At 39.0% G+C, this 19,259-nt stretch overlaps 1 protein-coding gene across 1 annotated transcript in view; it reads right to left on the reverse strand.

Moving 5' to 3' along the window:
- Positions 1 to 2,318: 2,318 nt before the first annotated feature.
- LOC132185723 (uncharacterized) overlaps positions 2,319 to 19,259 on the reverse strand; it is a 29,002-nt gene continuing 12,061 nt past the window's right edge. The window contains exons 2-3 of the mRNA XM_059599492.2: positions 2,804 to 4,184; positions 2,319 to 2,722 (exon numbers count right to left, since the gene is read on the reverse strand). Of these exons, the coding sequence (XP_059455475.2) occupies positions 2,472 to 2,722; positions 2,804 to 4,184 (1,632 nt within the window). The 3' untranslated portion in view covers positions 2,319 to 2,471. The remainder of the gene's footprint in view (positions 2,723 to 2,803; positions 4,185 to 19,259) is intronic.

Here is a 19,259-nt window from a genome sequence, read left to right on the forward strand (position 1 = left end):
GCATGGGCCGAGCCCACAAGGCTCAAAAGTAACGGCCCAATTTCCAACAGAAGCGTTGATCGGGTTGTTTCAGTTGAGTAGCAAGCAATGAGAAGACTAAAACAAATAGAGTTACGTGATCCAACTGACGTTTTGCCAATTTCTTTCCACTTTATTCTGATTCTACTGCACGTCAATGGTTGTTGGACAAACTCAAGCTTCAACTGAATATTGAATTTATGTGTGAATAAGGCCATTTAAAATAATATATTAAAAAAAAAAGAAAAAAAGCCACTTCAAATAGGAAATATAATCGCCTTGGTTATTTATTTAACCAATTTTAGGCACTCTCTGAAGAAGAACTCAACTTATATATAGAAGGAATAGATGATCAGGTTGAAGTCTGCTCAGCGTCATCTTCTTCCTCTTTTACAAGCCAAGTAAAGCTTCCCTTCTCCCAAGATGCTCAAGATCCCTATGGTCTTGGAGAAGATTAAGTTGAGATTGAAAAGTTACTATTCATAGCACAGTGCTGACGGAGTAACCCAATAGGTTACTATTCATCTACAATGCAGTTGTCGCCGAAAGACGGTTTCTTTTCCGATATTATTCTTCAACAGCATAAAAGTAAAAGTTTTTCACCCCTCATTTCGGCTTACATCATCTTCCTCTTGCCTATTTATATGAACATTTTTAATGGAAACGGCATTCGGTTCTTCTGGAACTAGAATACCTCTCTTCTTTTCTCCCTCTCTTAATCTTGGCAATAACCCAAAATATCAAATTCAGAATTTTCTTCATGCATTATAGAATGTTGTTTCAAGTAATGAACTTTCAATCTTCAAGTTAATTCAATTTATTTTCGGCAAAATTCATTATGTTCATTTATGAATACATAATTTCTTTTTATTTAATTGCATCATTATACGTTGTATTATAAGTATACTTATTTATTTATCCTTGCAGAAGTCCTATCTATGTTAATCCTCATTTCTTTCGAGTATTCTAATGGTATCAAAGCCAGTTATTTATAATTCTCTTATCAAATATATATAGAATCGAATGGTATATATATAAAAGAAGCATATACTGTATAACTGTTGATAGTTTATTTACTTTTTAAATTTTTATATGACTCATTAACTACAATTATTACTTATATTAAGATGGTTCTTGAATTTTCTTTGCGTCATATATTTTTGTGCATTCTCAAATTGGTAGGGCTGGGCACTAGTCGGTAACGGTAGAAAATTTTTGCTTCCGCTCTAAAGTCAGTAAAGTTGGTAAATTCATTGACTTTTTCCGACCATGATTTGTACCGCCACCGACCATCACTGACAAAGTCGGTTCGGTGTCAGTCGGTAATTTTTGGTTCGGGCTGGGCCACAATTAATGATGGGCTATTGGAAAATCAAGTCCAAACAGCAAGAAAAACATTTTTTCTCCACTTTCTTGGCAACGAAACAGCAAGAAAAAGAATTCAAAATCAAATTAAAAACACAACTTGAACCAGAAAAGGTACAAAAACTCGAAGCAAATCACTGTCTAAAACATACTTAGCAAGAAAATACCTCTTTTCCTCCACTTTCTCGGCAATCAAACAACAAGAAAATACAATCAGAATTGTATAAAAAAACACAATCAAAGACCACAACGTGAACCAAAAAGGTAATCAAAACAGAGAGAGGTGGGGTCATGAGTGAGAGTGAGAGAGAGGCGGAAATGAGGGTGAAGAGAGAGATCCAGAGATAAGAGGCTCGCGGCTAGGGTTAGTGAAACAATGGAAGTATATATATATATATATATATATATATGGGCAATCAAAACGACGTCTTTTTGAGTATAAATATTATATAATAAAAAAATTAATATATATAATAATATATAAACATTAGGCACCCAGCATGGTGCTCAAACCCACGACCATAAGGCAAAGAGCCTTGCGCTCAACCAACTAAACTAGACGAGAATCTAGCTCCTATTTTTGTTAGGGAAATATAATGAATAATTGACTAATATTCAAAAAGTCATTCTGACATATCAATACGTCATTTTGAAAGTCGGTAAAAGTCGGTGTTGGTCGAAAACCAACGTTCCTAAAATTCCTTCCGCCTACCGAACCGACAATGTCGGAATAGAAAAATCCTTTCCGCCTACCGTTCATCATCTAGTCGGTCACGGTCGGTTATGGTCGGCCCACGGTCGGTACGCGGTGAATTTGCCCAGCCCTAATTGAGGGGGCCGGGGGTTGCGGAAGGAAATGATAGTCTTGCCTTCCATCTGCTGCATAACTAATAATAATAATAATAATAATAATAATAATAAAAAGAGACCACAAATGAAAGACTAATTTAAGAACAGGTTTGTAGAAAAGCTGCTGAATCAATTTATACAACTCATCCCAAAACTAATAAAATAAATATTACATATTCTTTCCATAAGAGAGGGTTCAAAAAATAATTGAGCAGCATTAACCCAAATTGGAAGAGACCTTAACTTGAGTTAACACAGGCTACTTTCTCAAGCATAACGGAGTTAACAACATCCATTACAAAAATACAAAAGCATTCTCTGCAAGAATTAGGCATCAGAGTGGACTTGTGGAGCTGCTGGATATGTTCAGTGTGGCTGCACACTGAGCTGACCGGGAAGGAGTGAACACCAAGCTTCCGGTGCTCTAAATCACATGCGGCCAGGATGGTATGAGTGGCAAGCCTTGCTATTTCCTTGAATGCTGATACTCCTGCATAAACGAAATTTCAAGTAATCTCTGGTCTTTATACAGTACCATTAAATGTATGGAATAGAAAACTAAGTTCATTACCTAACTTTTTGTCTCTGCTTAGGAGCTTCAAGTTCAGCTTGACAAGAGATTGGATCTCACTTTTGGCATCATCATCTTTTCTAGCATTGCTTTTAGTACAACCCTTGCCCATTCTCACCGTTTCCTTAGAAAAATCAACCTTCCTGGGAGGAGATGTTCTGAGCTCTGCTTTGGCATAAAGTGAATCAGAAGCTCCTGGTATTGACCCAACCAAATTAATCAAACAAGCAGATCCATATGATGAGGCCCCCTTTACATGTTTCTGTAACAGCCTAGAACTATTTTGATAATAGACATCACTTTGAATACTAGGCCATCCGTTGCTAGAGAATGAAGATTTGAAAAAAGATCCTGATGAATTAGTTGTGAGACCCTCACCAGACTCTACACTCCCCTTAGTACTAACACTACTCTTCTTTTGTTTTTCCAACTTAGGAGATCGATACTTTCCTATTTCACTATTACAAGAATAAAATTCATTATGTTTCTCCAGACCCTTGGCTCCAAATTGTTGATTTTTCACTGTACCGGTTGCATCTTTTGAAGCTCTTCCAGTCTTCAAAGGAAGTTTTGAAACCTGATTCCTACAGCTGGTACTTTCATGAGCACTCTCTATTGACTTTGCCTTAATCATCATTTTCCATGCCTTCTCAATATCATGTGAGCCTCTGTTCTGCACAGAACTTCCAGCAAAAGCATCTTCAGCTGTCGAGTGCTGACAACTAGTGGAGGATAAGGAATGTTGTTGACCTGATCTAGCATGCAATACTGCACTAACGTTCCGTTGGTACTTTTGGCTGCCAGATTTGAATGAACCAGAAGAGAAGCTCAGTGACCCATTACGAAAGGCATTCCAGTTCTTACGAAGCACCTGAATATGGCTGTGCACATCGCGACATCGTTGCAATGTTCTTGCACCCGATTGAGTTTCTCTTTCAGCAACATTACGAAGCATTCTTGCACCAGGAACATTTACTTCCTCTGCAACACTGTTTTCCACATCAGGGGCAACAGCAGGTGACAACTGGTTTGGATTTGAAGAGATTGCTCTAGCTTTTCTGTCAGCCACAGGGCTACTTGATTCTCGTACAATATCAAGGATGGTAACATGTTCCTCAGCGGTTGTCGTTACATTTTCAATGTCACAATCAGTATGCATTTCTCTATTCATATGTTCAGTTCTACAGACGGTACAGTCATGGCAAAACCAATCACCTTCAGGTACAGTAAAACCCAGGCCAATGCAGTATGTGTGAGAAGCTGAATCACAAAGATCACAAAGTAATAAAAGACTCTCATCTGTCATTTGATGACACACACTACATTGAACTTGTGAAAAAGGTTCAAAAGGCGCAGTTGTGTTTGCATAACAAGTATCAATCTGCAAAAGAAGCATAAGTAGGTTTATGACATTGGAGTTGAGTTGAGTACTATTAAAAATGAAAAAAAAGGAAGAACTAATCCTGCAATTTACCACGCAGAACAGTTGGCATAACCTCACTCAAGATCAAAGAAAACAAAGGTCTAACTTGTGATAGAGTTCTTAAAGCCTATAAATGAGGCTTCAGACGATAGGCCTCCCAAACCAATTAGGTTCCAATAAAGTGCACACCAACATCAAGTTTTAGGAAGTATGATACAATCACGTTATTACATATAATGTAGATATTTAGTTGTACAGTATACTTATGTTTATCTATATCATTATTGTGAGTATCAGTATCAAAATTATAAGAATTTTAGCCAATTCTCTGCATAAATAGTAAGCAATTAACCATAACTCCATGATCTCCTCTTCATTGGATGCTTCTGCAACATCTGATGCTGGTACAAAAGGAAATGAAGCTCCAAAAGGCAACTTCAGCTCCTTTACACGACAGCCTATTTCCAACCATCCAAGGAATGCAATAAGACCTTTATGGAAATTATCTCCTCTGCTCCTTTGTCCTCATGCTCCAGCTCATGTCAAGATATCAAAGGAAGGTGTAAACACCTACATGGCACTCCAATACCTGTGAATTGTGCGGTGAATATGTAATCCCAAGATTTATGTAATCATCCCTTGTAGAGCTATAGCCATGCGTGTATATAAAACGATCATGTATTATTGAAATTGCATTGAATAAAATCAATTTCCTCCTATCTTGCATTTTATTCTTTCAAAGTATCAGAGCGTTTCAGCTAACACTTCTTTGTTTTGATCCTGCTTTCTTCTTCAGTTCCTATTACCTTCTTCGTCAATTCTTGTTCTTCAAGCTCTACTGCTGCTACCTTTTCTGCCCCCAACATCGGTCCTCTTCTCCCTACTAAATTAGATGCTTCAAACCACCTCGTATGGTTTTCTCAATTCAGTCCTGTATTTTGTAGTCATGACTCGAAGGGTTTCATGGCTGGTTTGAAACCGTGCCCAATCAATTTTTTCACTGATGATCAAGGTAAAATCACCTCTATTTTCAATTCTACTGATATTCTCTGGAATAAAAAGGACCAGTCTGTTCTCATTTTGCTCAATGCTACTCTCACTTAGAAGATATTCTCTACTGTCTTTGGCCTCAACACTGCAAGATAGGTTTGGTTTTCTTTATGCAATTGCTTTGCCTCTCAATTCCAGTCTCGCATTACTCGTCTCAAACGTTAATTACAAACCTTACGTCAAGGTTCAACGAGCTACACTGACTTCCTTGAAACGGCAAAGCACTGGACAGCCCAGCTTGTTGCAGTAGGCATGCCAATTGAGGATGATGATTTAATTGGCTATGTTAAGGGAGGGTTGAATGCAGCTTTCAATTTATTTATTACCTCGATGTCCTCTGCTACCCAGGGCACTTCTTTCTCTTTTGAAGACTTTCAAGCGCTCTCCTATGAATTGCTGCTCGAAAATGAGAATCAATCTGTCACCTCAAAGGCTCATCAATTTCCCATGTTCTCTCCTAAGCAACCTTTGATAAATTCAAATGCTTAGCAAATTGCCATCTTCTCTCCTAAGCAGCCGAATTAGTCCGTTCACAGGAAGCCCAAGTATCCACCGAGACAGCCACAACGCGAGTTCCATTCCAACAATTTTGGTGGGCTCCTACCTACACCTTCAGCCAAGCCAAGTCAGCAACCTGTGCAGCATTCTTTTCCTACACCAAAGTGTCCATGCCAGATATGTGGTAAGTTGAGTCACAAAGCCCTTGGTTGCTTCATAGCATGGACTACTTGTATCAGGGTCGTCATCCACTGGTTCAACTCGCTGCCATGGTTGCTCAAACCAACTCTTTCCAGGGTGATGACACTTGGTTTCTTGATAATGGGGCTAATCAGCACATCACTTCTAATCTTGAACAACTCACCTTACAGCAACCTTACACCGGTTCTAATGTTGTTGCCATGGGTAATGGTGTGGGTCTGCAAATCAAGCATACTAGTTCTATTTCCTTTCGCACACCTCACTCCACACTTCATCATAACTGTGTTGTGTTCTTCATTGTCCCCAATCTTTTGCTAACTTGCTTTCTATAAATCAATTTTGCCATGATAATAATTGTTTTTTTTTTTTTTTATTCTAACGGATTCTCACTACTTTATCAAGGATTCAAGCACAGGGGTGACAATTCTGGAAGGGCAGAGTGAAGGCGGTCTTCACCCTCAACGGTTGCAGCATTTTTCTCTCAATAAACAACCTAGCTTGGTTGCTCTCATTGGAGTAAAGGTTCCTCTTCGCATCTGGTGAAGATTAGGCCACGCTTCTTCTTGCATTGTATCCTTAGTTATTAATTAAAATGTTGTCCCTCTTGTAGGATCCAAAGGCAAAGAGAGTGCTTGTGAGCTTTGCCAACTTGGCAAGAGTAAACAATTCACACTGATGTATGGTCTTGTTCAATAAAATCAAATGGTAATTGTCGTTAGAATGTGCTCTTTGTAGATGAAATTTTCCGTTTCTCGAGATTGTATACTCCATAAAAAATCTAAAGTACTTGCTATTTTTTTGTCAAATTAGATCTTTAGGGGAAAAAACTAATCTACCAAAATTAAGCAACTACAATCAGATGGTGGTGGGGAGTACATTTCCCAAAAATTCAAGTCTTTTCTTTCTCTTAACCACTGTATTACTAGTCCTTATACCGCTCAACAAAATGGGCTTGGCTGAGCATAAGCATATAATGGAAATGGGATTGACTCTTTCGGCTCAATCTCATCTTCCTCCCTCATTTTGGGCGGATGCCTTTCTTAACTCAATTTTTATCATCAATTGGTTGCCTACTCTCATTTTGGACAACCACACTCCATTTTCTAAATTATTTGGGTCTCCTCCTAGGGTAAATTTTATAGTGATTGCTTGTTGTTTGGTAGCTATTTCTTTAATTGTCTCCTCTAATTTTCGTGGGTTTAATAGAGGGGCCTGTTAGAGGGATGAAAAAGACCTAAAAAGTCGATATAGTTGAAGTCTAGGTCCTAGCAAAATCTGGCCAGCTGTCTTTTTCCCCCCAAAGGAAAGTTTTCTTGCTAAAACAAGTCCTAATTGTAAGTTAACAAGTCCCTATTTTGTAGGAGTTGTTTTCCCAAGTTATTTCAAATAGAAAAAGAAGTTTGGTTTGAAAAGGAAACCAAATTTTATTGCTACTAGTTTTATTGTCCCAAAAGAATAAGGAAAAGAAAGTGTTTTAAAACACGTGGTTTTTTATTGCTGCCCTAAAACCCTAGTTGTACTAAAACCATAAAATTCCCTTGCAGCTGGTTTACCTTTTTGCTGCCAGTCGATTAAAAACCCTAAAACAGCTATAAAACAGCTGCTTGTTTACTCCCAACAGTCTCATGTCAGATTTTGAAAATAAAGGAGATTTCAACGCAAGTCTCTCTCTCTCTCTCTCTCTCTATTCGTCCAAGCAAAAACCTTTTTTTGTTTTTTTTGATAGGTAATAGCAATTTATATAAAAGCGCAAAATGGCAAAACATACACAGGAAGTATACAATAGAGCCCCCATATACAAATACCCTTAAGCTGAAAATGAAGCACATAAGTCTAAGAATTCCATAAGCATTGAAGCTTGCGACAAATGCCACATTACTCTCCATGAGAACAATGTTTGGAGCACCATTTTCTTCAACTCTATGAGTCCAAGTTCACGATCTTCAAAACTCCTTGCATTCCTTTCTCTCCATAAGCACCACATTACACACAAATGAGTCATTCTCCAAATTTTCAGAACTGTACGATTACCCCTTTGTCCTCTCCAACTTCCCAAACGTTTCTTCATCCTACCCAGCATCACCCATGTAACACCAAACAACTGAAAAACCATGTTCCAAACCTCTATAGCAACCTCACAATGCAATAATAAATGATCAATTGATTCAGCACTATGCTTGCACATACAACACCACTCCGTCACTATAATGTTTTTTTTACATAAATTGTCCAATGTTAATATTTTCCCCAGCACCGCCGTCCACACAAAAAAAGCCACTCTCGTAGGAGCTTTACTCTTCTATGGACCAACCACCAGTGCCGAATTAACCCTTACCTAATAGTATGACTTCACCTCAAAATTCGTTCTCTTCGATGGAATCCAACCAATTTTATCCACCAGACATGCCTAATCTATTGGGAATACAATAACTCGAAAAATAGCGAAACCTCTTCCATTTCTCAATCATGAACAGGTAAAATAAACATTACATTCCAATGAATAGCACCATTTGCTATATCCATATTCTCGTCCACCCATGCCTCCTTTGCGCATGCTATATTGAACAAAGCTGGAAACATAATCTTCAATGGTGACTCCCCACACCACATCTTGCCAAAACAATACTCTAGAACCATCTCTTGCCTCAAACCGCATATGTTGCTTAAAATTATCCCACCCCCTTTGAATACATTTCCACACTCCCACCCATAGGGTCCCCCTACTTCCTTGGAGCACCAACGACCCCTCATCGTATCATATTTAACCTCCACTAATTTCCTTCACCAAGCATCACCCTCATTGGCAAACCTCCGCAACCATTTACCTAACAAAGCTCGATTGAACTAAATCAAATTCCTTACACCTAATTCCCCCACCTCCGTTGGCATGCAAACCTAGGACCAGTTTACCAAATGAAACTTGAATTTGTCACCTACATCTCCCCACAAGAAGTCTCTTTGTATTTTTTCTATACGCTTCGCCACTCTCGCTGGAATTTGAAACAGAGATAAATAGTATGTGGGAATGTTAGAGAGAGTGCTTTTTATCATCGTTAGCCTACCACCCTTAGATCAATACATCCACTTCCACCCTGCCAACTTAGTCTCCATCTTCTCAATGACATTGTTCCATATAGATGGGTCCTTATAATGAGCACCCAAAGGTAAACCCAAGTACGTAAATGGCACCAAATCCACGCCACACCCAAGTATTCTTGACAAGCCTTCCACATCTCCCACCTCACCTATAGGGACAATAACAGACTCTGACAAATTTATTTTCAACCTCGAAACCGCTTCAAAACACAGCAGCAAACATCTCAAATTACGAAGATGATCCACCTTTGGCTCGCAAAAGATAAGTGTGTCATCTGTGAATAATAAGTGCGACACTACCATTAAAACAGAATGTCGCGAACCCACCGAAAATCCAGATATAAGATCTCTCTCCACCGTTGCATTCATCATCTTGCTAAACGCTTCCATCAGGGGGGACAAAGGGTCCCCTTGTCTCACTCTTCGAGAGCTGCTAAAGAAGCCTGTAGGCGCTTCATTAATGAGAATGGAGAAACGTACCGTAGAAACACAATGGTAAATCCAACCTCGCCATCTATCCCCAAAACCACACCTCTCTAACATATATAGTACAAAGTCCCAGTTGACATGATCATAAGCCTTCTCCAAATCCAGCTCGCAAATAAGACCTGATTCCCCATATTGAATCCGATTATCCACACATTCATTCGCCATTAAAATAGAGTCCAGAATTTGCCTACTTGGAGTAAACGCATTTTGTGTATGTGACACAAGTTTCCCCAACATTGATTGTTTGAGTTCAACCGACTAACCAGTACCTTCGAAATGATTTTATACACCCCACTTACAAGACAAATAGGGCAAAAATCCTTGATCTCCATCGCTCTAGCTTTTTTTTGGAATAAGCACAACAAATGTAGCATTAATGCTCTTTTCAAAATTTTCACTCTCATGAAATTCCTTGAAAACTGCCATCATGTCCTCCTTTACCACCCCCCAACATTTCTGAAAGAAAGCCATAGTAAATCCATCAAGGCCAGGTGCTTTGTCGCCCTTCAACTTCCTCACCACCTCCCATACTTCATTTTCCTCAAATTCTCCCTCCATCCAAAGTCTCTCCCCTTCATCAATGGAACTAGAAGCCTGATTTACCATCAATGGAGCTAAAAGTCTTGTTGGTCTTCCCTAATACTGTTCAAAATACAGTGTTTTATAAAAATGTACAATATGATCCTGTATAAGTACTGGATCCTCTGGCTTGCTCCCACCCACCATCATGGCAGCAACTGTGTTATTTCGCTTATGCGAATTGGCCAACCTATAGAAAAATTTTGTATTCTAATCTCCCTCTTTCAACCACAATGCCTTAGATTTTTGCCTCGAACTCACTTCTTCTTGATAAAGAGTCTTCTCTAGGTTGTTAGAACACTTTTCTCGCTTAATTATCTCCTCCTCCGTTAAAGCTCTACTTTCTTCAATGCGATCCAGCTCACTCAATCCCTCCATCTCCTTTTTCCGTTTCCTTACATCTCCAAACACCTCCACATTCCATTTTTTGAGATCACCTTTCAAAGCTTTCAACTTCCGAGCCAACACATAACTCGAATTACCTTCAAAGTAATAAGAAGCCCACCACCTCTTTACTTGCTCCACGAAACCCTCTGCTTGTAACCACATATTCTCAAACCTAAAAGGTGTTTGACCCCTTCTTCCTGTTCCACACTCCAATACCACCGGAAAATGGTCCATTAGTACCCTATGAAGCCTTTTCTGACATACATCTGGAAAATATTCCTCCCATTCTATAGATATCAAAAATCTATCAAGTCTAGACCCCGCATGCCGATTAGACCATGTTATCCTCCCCCCTACCATTGGAAGATCGATAAGCCCTTGCTCAAAAATAAAATAAGAAAAATCAATCATTGCTTGCGTGTGTCTGGATGCACGAAATCGTTCTCCTAGGTTTTGAACTACATTAGAATCCCCTCCCATGCACTAAGACCTTTCCCACAGATTCATTAATCCACCCAGTTCATCCCAAAAATTGCTTCTAACGCTATCATAATTTGGCCCATAAACACCAGCAAAAGCCCATTCAAAATTTTCTGTAACACTTCTAAAGACATAGGCCACTACAAATCTCCCTATACATTCCTCAATCTTCTCCACCACTCGCCTATCCCACATGAATAAAATACCCTCGGATGCACCCGTAGATCCTAAGTACAGCCAATCAACATAAGTACACCCCCACACTCCGAATCACCTCTATATTAATGACCTCCATTTTTGTCTCCTGCAAACACACAATATCAGCCTTTTCCACTCTCGTAACCTCCTCCTAATCTTCATTCGTTTCTCAGGCTCATTCATACCTCTCACATTCCACGAAAAAGTTTTGGCTTCATTAACAATATTTACAAGCCCTCCCCTTTCAAGTCGATTTAGATGATCCCTTCACATCATAGTTCACCATGCATTCCAACTGCTTTAATTCGCGATTTCCTCAATTCCCCGATTTGTCACTCGCTTGTTGACTATTACCCATTACCCTGTTAGGTCTACCGGCCTCGATGGCAGTAAACAGAGCCAGCAACTCCTCCTCATGCCCATCACATGCTAGACCCAACGCATGATAGTATTCTAATACCCTCTCTAGCACCCAATTTGGAGACACTGGTTGAGCTCCAATTTCTCCCATAATGGCCAATGCAAAAACCTAAAATCCTACAAACAAAATCTTAATGTCACTGCTGTCCTAGAAGCTGCCATTGCTGCCCAATTTCCTTATGTAAGTATCTTCAATGATTTTTCAAGTCTTTTTGAGTTTCTTTCAATTAATTTGAAAAAAAGAAGTACCTCCTCATGTTTTCCTTAATCCCAACATCTGGAATATTTCAAAATCAATGCAAGAAACTGATTTTTTGCATCCATCAGTGTTGCTGCCCAGATTTCCATCTCTTTGTTTTCTCCCAAGTCACAGCTGGATTTTGCTAGGTACTAGTCCTAATAAGCCTTATAGTTGATGTATGGTTTTGTTATTATAAGAACCATAACAAAGACCTAATAATACGTTAATAACTGAATTATAGTTGAAGTTTAATCTTCCTATACATGTTGTCAACACTTAAAAAAAAAAAAAAATGGGGGCTGAATCCGATTTCTCTCTTAACTAACATGAACTTGGCTTTTACAACATGATTGAGTGTATTATTAGCATAACATGTGTATGGGCCATGGAGTGTGTTACATTGCATTGTAGGGACCAAACATTAGGATTAGGGTGCCACAGAATTTGCAGTCACCAAGAAAGGTGACTGTTGGGCCTTTTTTGAAAGGTATTTTGCTATAATTGGACCCTAAAATAAAACACTCTTTGAGTTGCCTTCCTAATGGTCCAAACCATGTGATCATTGGACACTTGTAGGGTTCACATTACTTCGCTAACATCTTGCTGGAATTACAACACACACAAACACATTAGTTCAACCTTGAGGCCTTAAAAACCTCTATTTTTGCCCAAGACCATACCGGTCTAGGGAACCTTGTGGTGACCTAAGGACCCTATTAAGACTAGTTATATCACCTACACTCTAAAGAGCATGAGAATAAACTCACTTTGCATGATTCATGTGTAGTAATTGAGCATACATGCATAGTATGATCATTCCATGACGATAATTGAACTTGAGATATGAAATAAGTGTCTTAAGAAGAGAAATCAGATCTGCCCCTTAGTGCGGAAAGTGATGCTTAGGAAGATAAAACAATGGAAAATAATAAAGAATTTATGAGAGCGTTAACAAGAATAATTATTGTTGAAAGATTACTAGGACCGTGTTCTACCTCTAATCACCAAATAATCAAAAACATGGAACTAAGCCATTTAACAAAATAAATCAAGTACAGCGGAATTTAAAAAAATCACAAACACAACACAAGATTTGTTTACGAAGTGAAAAACCTTTGTGAAAAATTACTAGGATTGAGTTCTACCTCCAATTGCCAAATAAACAAAATATGGAACTAAGCCATACAACAAACACAATACAAAGTGGAAAACCCTTTGAACACATCAAAGATAAAAACCACTCCGGGACAGCCAAACCCGAGAAATCATTATATGAAGATTCAGAGTTACAAACTAGACGATACTCACTCCTTAGAAGACCTCTAGACTTGGTAAGAATAAAAAGCTTCTTAGCTTGTCTCCATCCTGACCATCTTCAAGGGGTACATCTCCTCACCGACCCTTCGGTAGACTTCTTTCTTCAAGTACTCATAGTAGCAATATTTGTGTAGGTGAATGAATAGGCAACACGCCAAACAAGAGCAAAGGACAACCTAAAGCTTTATCACGTCCTGTCTTGAACAAACAACCCTAGAGACACAGCGCTCGTAGAGAACTTTGAGATTTCAGTGGACAGTGCACAGAGAAAATATTTTACCAAAAGTCTCAAAATGAATAGTGATAGGAAAATTATTTATAGGAGAAACATTTCACTCTTCGCGTCCTAACGGGATTCCTTTCTCGTTATGATGGGAAGAACAAATTCTCAAATCTAAGAATTCCACATCCTAACGAGAAAACAGTTCTGTTATGACGGGAAGAACAAATGTCTCCTCTTCGTCACATGCCCCATCCTAACGCACCTTCTGACAAGAAAACAGGGAGCTCAACATTGATCCCGTTACATGTCCCGTCCTGACGAGGAAACAGTAGTTTCAACTTTGCTCCAGTTACATCCCTGTTCTGACACAACTTTTGACGAAGAAATAGTAACTCCCCGTTACATGTCTCGTCCTGACGGCACTCCTTACCAGGAAACAGAAACTCCTCGTTACATGTCTCGTTTTGACGGTACTCCTAACGAGGAAACAATAAGCTCTTCACACAGTCCCGTTACATGTTCCGTTCTGACGGGATTCGTGAGGAGAATACAAAAAGTTCTTTAACAACCCCTGAAAGCCTAAGAGATATTCCCCAAAGTTTTAAACACATAAGAATTACAAGAAATATCATTGAATAAGGCCAAACTAAAACCTAACAATTGTGATTGCTTAGGTTGCTAAGTGAAGAGCATTGAACCATTCAGATAAGGAGTGAGGTAAGTAGATAAGATTATGCCTTCGTTTTCTTCCAAATGTCAATGTTATGTTTTCTGGAAAAGTTGTTTTCAAAGTTTCTAAATGCAATGTTAGCCTTTATTTGATAGCCCATTTTATGTGTCCTAAACTATATGTTGAAAAGTGTTTAAATGCAAATGATTTTATGTGAATGCTTTCGCTATGTTATGAATATGTTATAAATGTGTTATGATACTTGGTGAAAGTGAATGAAAAAAACAAAAGAAAACAAAAGACATGATTGTATGAATGCATGAAATGTTTTCAAATGTTTTCTTGGCCATATGACTAATTGTGCAATGGTACCAGAGCTAAAGAGGCGGGGGCAGCCATCTTCTATGGTCCGCCGAGAATGGCTCACTCGAGTGCATCATATCGAGTGATGTCCATATCCTAGATGTGGTTCCACCAGTGGCCACAAGAATGGAACTTGTGATTGCCAACCCTTACAAACAAGGTGTAATTGTGTGTTGGCCACCCAAGAGTTTAAAGGAAAGAAAAGATTTATGAGACTAGATGGTTTTAAGTTTTAATTATTATGAGACTTGGTTTTTATTTAATTTTTAGTTTATGGAATTCTTATATCCTCTTGTTTCTAATTATAAAATGCGTAATCACATAATGTTATTACAACTCATCTCATAAAACGTAAACTTTAAACATCTAGTCTTATTATAGAAAGTGTACTAAAACCAAACAACTAGTGTGCTAGGTCGATGTAGGACAAGTCAACAGACTGAACGGTCAGTCGGACAATAATTAATTAATTACTCATTGAGAATGAAGTCCAATAAGGAAAGAAGAGATTAATTGATATAATGTGGTTTAGAAGATATTCTGCATAATATCTTTCTTTAATTCTCCTGATTTTCAATCTAGAAGATTCCCATTATTAGTCTTTCTTTGGCACCAAGTATTTCCATATATTTGAAAATCCTTTGTGCCCAAGTAATCCCATAATTATTATATTATGCTTCTTTATTTTATTTCATTTGTTGGGAGATTTTATCCTTTAGGCTTTAGGGTTTCATTATAAATTAGTATCAGTTGTGATAGAATAAACAGCTTTTGATCAATAATATTATCGGTTTCTATTCTCTTTCAACATGTGTTGATTGTATGTGCATTGAGGATGTAGCTTCTCTTTCTATTCTCTTTCACAATTATTGATCAATGCATCCTCAATGTGAAAGAGAAGCTACGTCCTCAATGCACATACAATCAACACACGTTGAAAGATAATAGAAACCGATAATATTATTGATCAAAAGCTGTTTATTCTATTACAACTAATACTAATTTATAATGAAACCCTCAAGCTACTAAAGGATAAAATCTCCCAATAAAAGAAATAAATTAAAAAAGCAGAATTGAATAATTATGGGATTACTTGGGCACAGAGGATTTCCAAATATATGGAAATACTTGGTGCCAAAGAAAGACTAATAATGAGAATCTTCTAGATGGAAAATCAGGAGAATTATATGCAGAATATCTTCTAAAACACATTTTGTCAATTAATCTCCTCTTTCTTTATTGGACTTCACTCTCGATGAGTAATTTATTAATTATTGTCCGACGGACCCGACAAACCGTTCAGTCTGTTGACTTGTCCTACATCATAGGTGCACTTATTCCATTCCTCTCCTATGTGTGGGCTTCTGTCTCTAGTTCCCCTAGCCTGTAGAACCATCCATGACACCATCTGGTTTGGTTTAAAACATAAACACAAAAGGTGAGTCAAATACTCATTAAGTAGATACAACATTCAGTAAATAATGTTGGAAACAAGTTTGAGTTTCAAAACATTAAAATACAATTAAACATTCACCTCGGGTAACACACCTTGTAATCTACTGCTCTCGCCTCGACGCCCGGAGTAGATCAAAGGACATCCATGAAAGACCTCCCGAAATCGACCCCCAGAGAAGGAGCATCCATGAGAAGCCCCGCCGAAGATGGAACCCCAACCTCCGCCGTACCGGACAACTTGAACTGGGCCGCCAACAGTTGCCGAAGCTCTCCCGCAAAACGCCGCCAGCCCCTCCCAAAGCGTCCCTCCGGAAGCCAAATGACTCCCTTACGACCACCCTCAGCCAACACCGATACCTCCAAGAACCTTCCGGCCTTATTACCTCCCTCGTGGACCATCATGGCCTTATCACCCTCACGGTAAGATTTGGCGATTTCTTCCTTCACCTGAGCCTGAATCGCTGCTTCCACCGTATCCGCCAACCATGACGAACACTGAATGCTCACGAAAATATACCCCACGAATCCTTTTCTCCTTTCCTCCAGACGAAGGTTAGGACACCCAACCTTTGCCGAAAAGCAGAAGTTTTAGCTTCAAAAGAGAAGCTGCATTCCATAATAAGCACGCCGAACCCTAGCGCGCAGCACCAGCCGCGCCACCGCTAGCAAATCCAAAATCTTACTTCTCTTATTGAATTCAGGAAAAAGACGAGAGGGAAAATCTTACACTCTCAAAGATTTTTTACTACTAGTTTTATTGTCCCAAAAGATCAAGGAAAGGAAAGTTTTTTAAAACACACATGAGTTTTTATTGCTGCCCTAAAGCACTAGTTGCACTAAAACCCTCCTGCAGCCATCAGTTTACCTTGTTTCTGCCAGTCAATCAAAATCCCTAAAACAACCACAAAACAGCCGCTTGTTTACTCCCAATAGCCTCACGTCAGTTTTTGAAAAAGAAAAGAAAAAGAAAGAGATTTCAACGCAGCTTTCTCTCTCTCTTCCTCTATTCATTCCTCCAAGCGAAAACCTAAATTTCTACAAACAAAATCTTGACGTCACTGCTGTCCTAGAAGTTGCCATTGCTGCCCAATTTCCTTATGTAAGTATCTTCAACGATTTTTCAAGTCTTTTGAGTTCCGTTCAATTAATTTGAAAAAAAAAAAAAAAAAAAAAAAGGTGTCTCCTTTGTGTTTTCCTTAATCCCAACATCTGAAATATTTCAAAATCAATGCAAGAAACTGATTTTTGCACCATCAGTTTTGCTGCTCAGATTTCCATCTCTTTGTGTTCTCCTACGTCATGGCTGGATTTTGCTAGGTACGAGTCCTAATAAGCCTTATAAGTGATGTATGGTTTTGTTATCAAAAGAGTCATAACAAAGACCTAGTAATACATTAATAACTGAATTAAAGTTGACGTTTAATCTTCCTATACATGCTGGGGGTGGGTTGAATCTGATTTCTCTCTTAACCAACATGAACATAGCTTTTACAACACGATTGCATGATTTTCATGAGTGTATTATTAGCATAACATGTGTATGGGTCATGGAGTGTGTTACATTGCATTGTAGGGACCAAACATTAAGATTAGGGTACTGCAGAATTTGCAGTCACCAAGAAACGTGACTGTTGGGCCTTTTTGTAAAGATATTTTGCTATAATTGGACCCTAGAATAAAACCCCCTTTGAGTTGCCTTCCTAATGGTCCAAACCATGTGATCATTGGACAATTATAGGGTTTACAGTGAAGTAATCTTCGCTAACATGCTACTGGAATTACATTACACACACAAACACATTAGTTAAACCTTGAGGCCTTAAAAACCTCTATTTTTGCTCAAGACCAGACCTGTCTAGGGAACCTTATGGTGACCTAAGGACCCTATCAAGACTAGTATGTGTGGTGTTAAGAGCTACACTCTAGAGAGCATGAGAATAAACTCACTTTGCATGATTAATGTGTAGTAATTGAACACACATGCATAGTATGATCACTCCATGAAGATAATTGAACTTGAGATATGAAATAAGTGTCTTAAGAAGAAAAATCAGATCTGCCCCTTAGTGTGGAAAGCGATGTTTAGGAAGATAAAACAATGAAAAATAATAAATAGTTTGAGTGTTAACAAGAATAATTATTGTGAATGTTTGCTTAGGTTGCTAAGTGAAGAGTATTGAAGCGTTGAAGCTAAGGAGTGAGGTAAGTAGATATGATAATACCTTTGTTTTCTTCCAAATGTCAATGTTATGTTTTTCAGAAAGTTGTTTTCAAAGTTTATAAATGCAATGTTGGCCTTTATTTGATAGCCCATTTTATGTCTCCTAAACTATATGTTGGAAAGAGTTTAAATGCAAATGACTTTATGTGAATGCTTCCACTACGTTATGAATATGTTATAAATGTGTTATGATACTTAATGAAAGTGAATGAAAAGAAAGAAAGGAAAGGAAAGAAATGATTGTATGAATGCATAAGATGTTTTCAAATGTTTTCTTGGCCATATGACTGATGTGCAATGGTACCGGAGCTAGAGGGGCGGGGGCAGCCATCTTGCATAGTCCTCCGGGAATGGCTCACATGAGTGCACCATAGTATATCGAGTGATGTCCATATCCTTGACACGATTGTTTCCGAGGTCGTCTTGCTTTGAATCGGAGTCTGACGGTCTTGGGTTGCGTTCTACCGTGGATTGCTCTATGTTGGAGTGCTTGCCTACTCCGCTGGCGGTGGCAACTGGGACTATGAGTTCAAGGAAGAAGAAGAAGGGTAAGATCGGTATTAATGGGTTGTTGAGGCTTCTAGGGCAAATCCAACGTAAGTTGGACCGGGTCCGTGCTGGGGTTGCCTTGAAGCCCAATCGCAGGAGGAAAAGGGTTTGTATTTTGGGCCTAACCAATTTTGTTTTGGGTTGCGTTTCCGGGTTGGTCGTTGAAACAGGGTTGGGTCAAAACTCGGATCCTGGTCAATACTCGGATCCGGATCAAAACTCGGATCTAGTTCTAAACTCGGATCCGGGTTCGGAGCTAGGTTTGAATCTAGAATTTGTCTCGAATTCTTTGCCTTTGGAGCCTGTTTCTGCTGTTGCGTCGCTTTTGGTGCCTTCTCCGTGGCTTCCTTTGGTCTCTGAAGATGTTTTGGAGCCGTTGGCTAGGTCTTCTTTGAGTTTGCAAGTTACGGGTTTGGATTCCGGCGATGGATCTTCCCCGGCGGAGTTCTCTCTCTCTCTGGTGCGAGTTCTGGGCGTGAATGTTGGGTCTACCGGTGATGGGTCATCTCAAGGGGCTGCTCTGTTGTCAGATCCTAGTTTTTCTGTCCCTTCTGCGGAGGATTTACCGGCGAGCCCTTTGCACAGGGACTGGGAGG

This window comes from Corylus avellana, chromosome 7 (assembly GCF_965113065.1).
Source record: "Corylus avellana chromosome 7, dhCorAvel1.hap1.2, whole genome shotgun sequence".
Taxonomy (NCBI): Eukaryota; Viridiplantae; Streptophyta; class Magnoliopsida; order Fagales; family Betulaceae; genus Corylus; species Corylus avellana.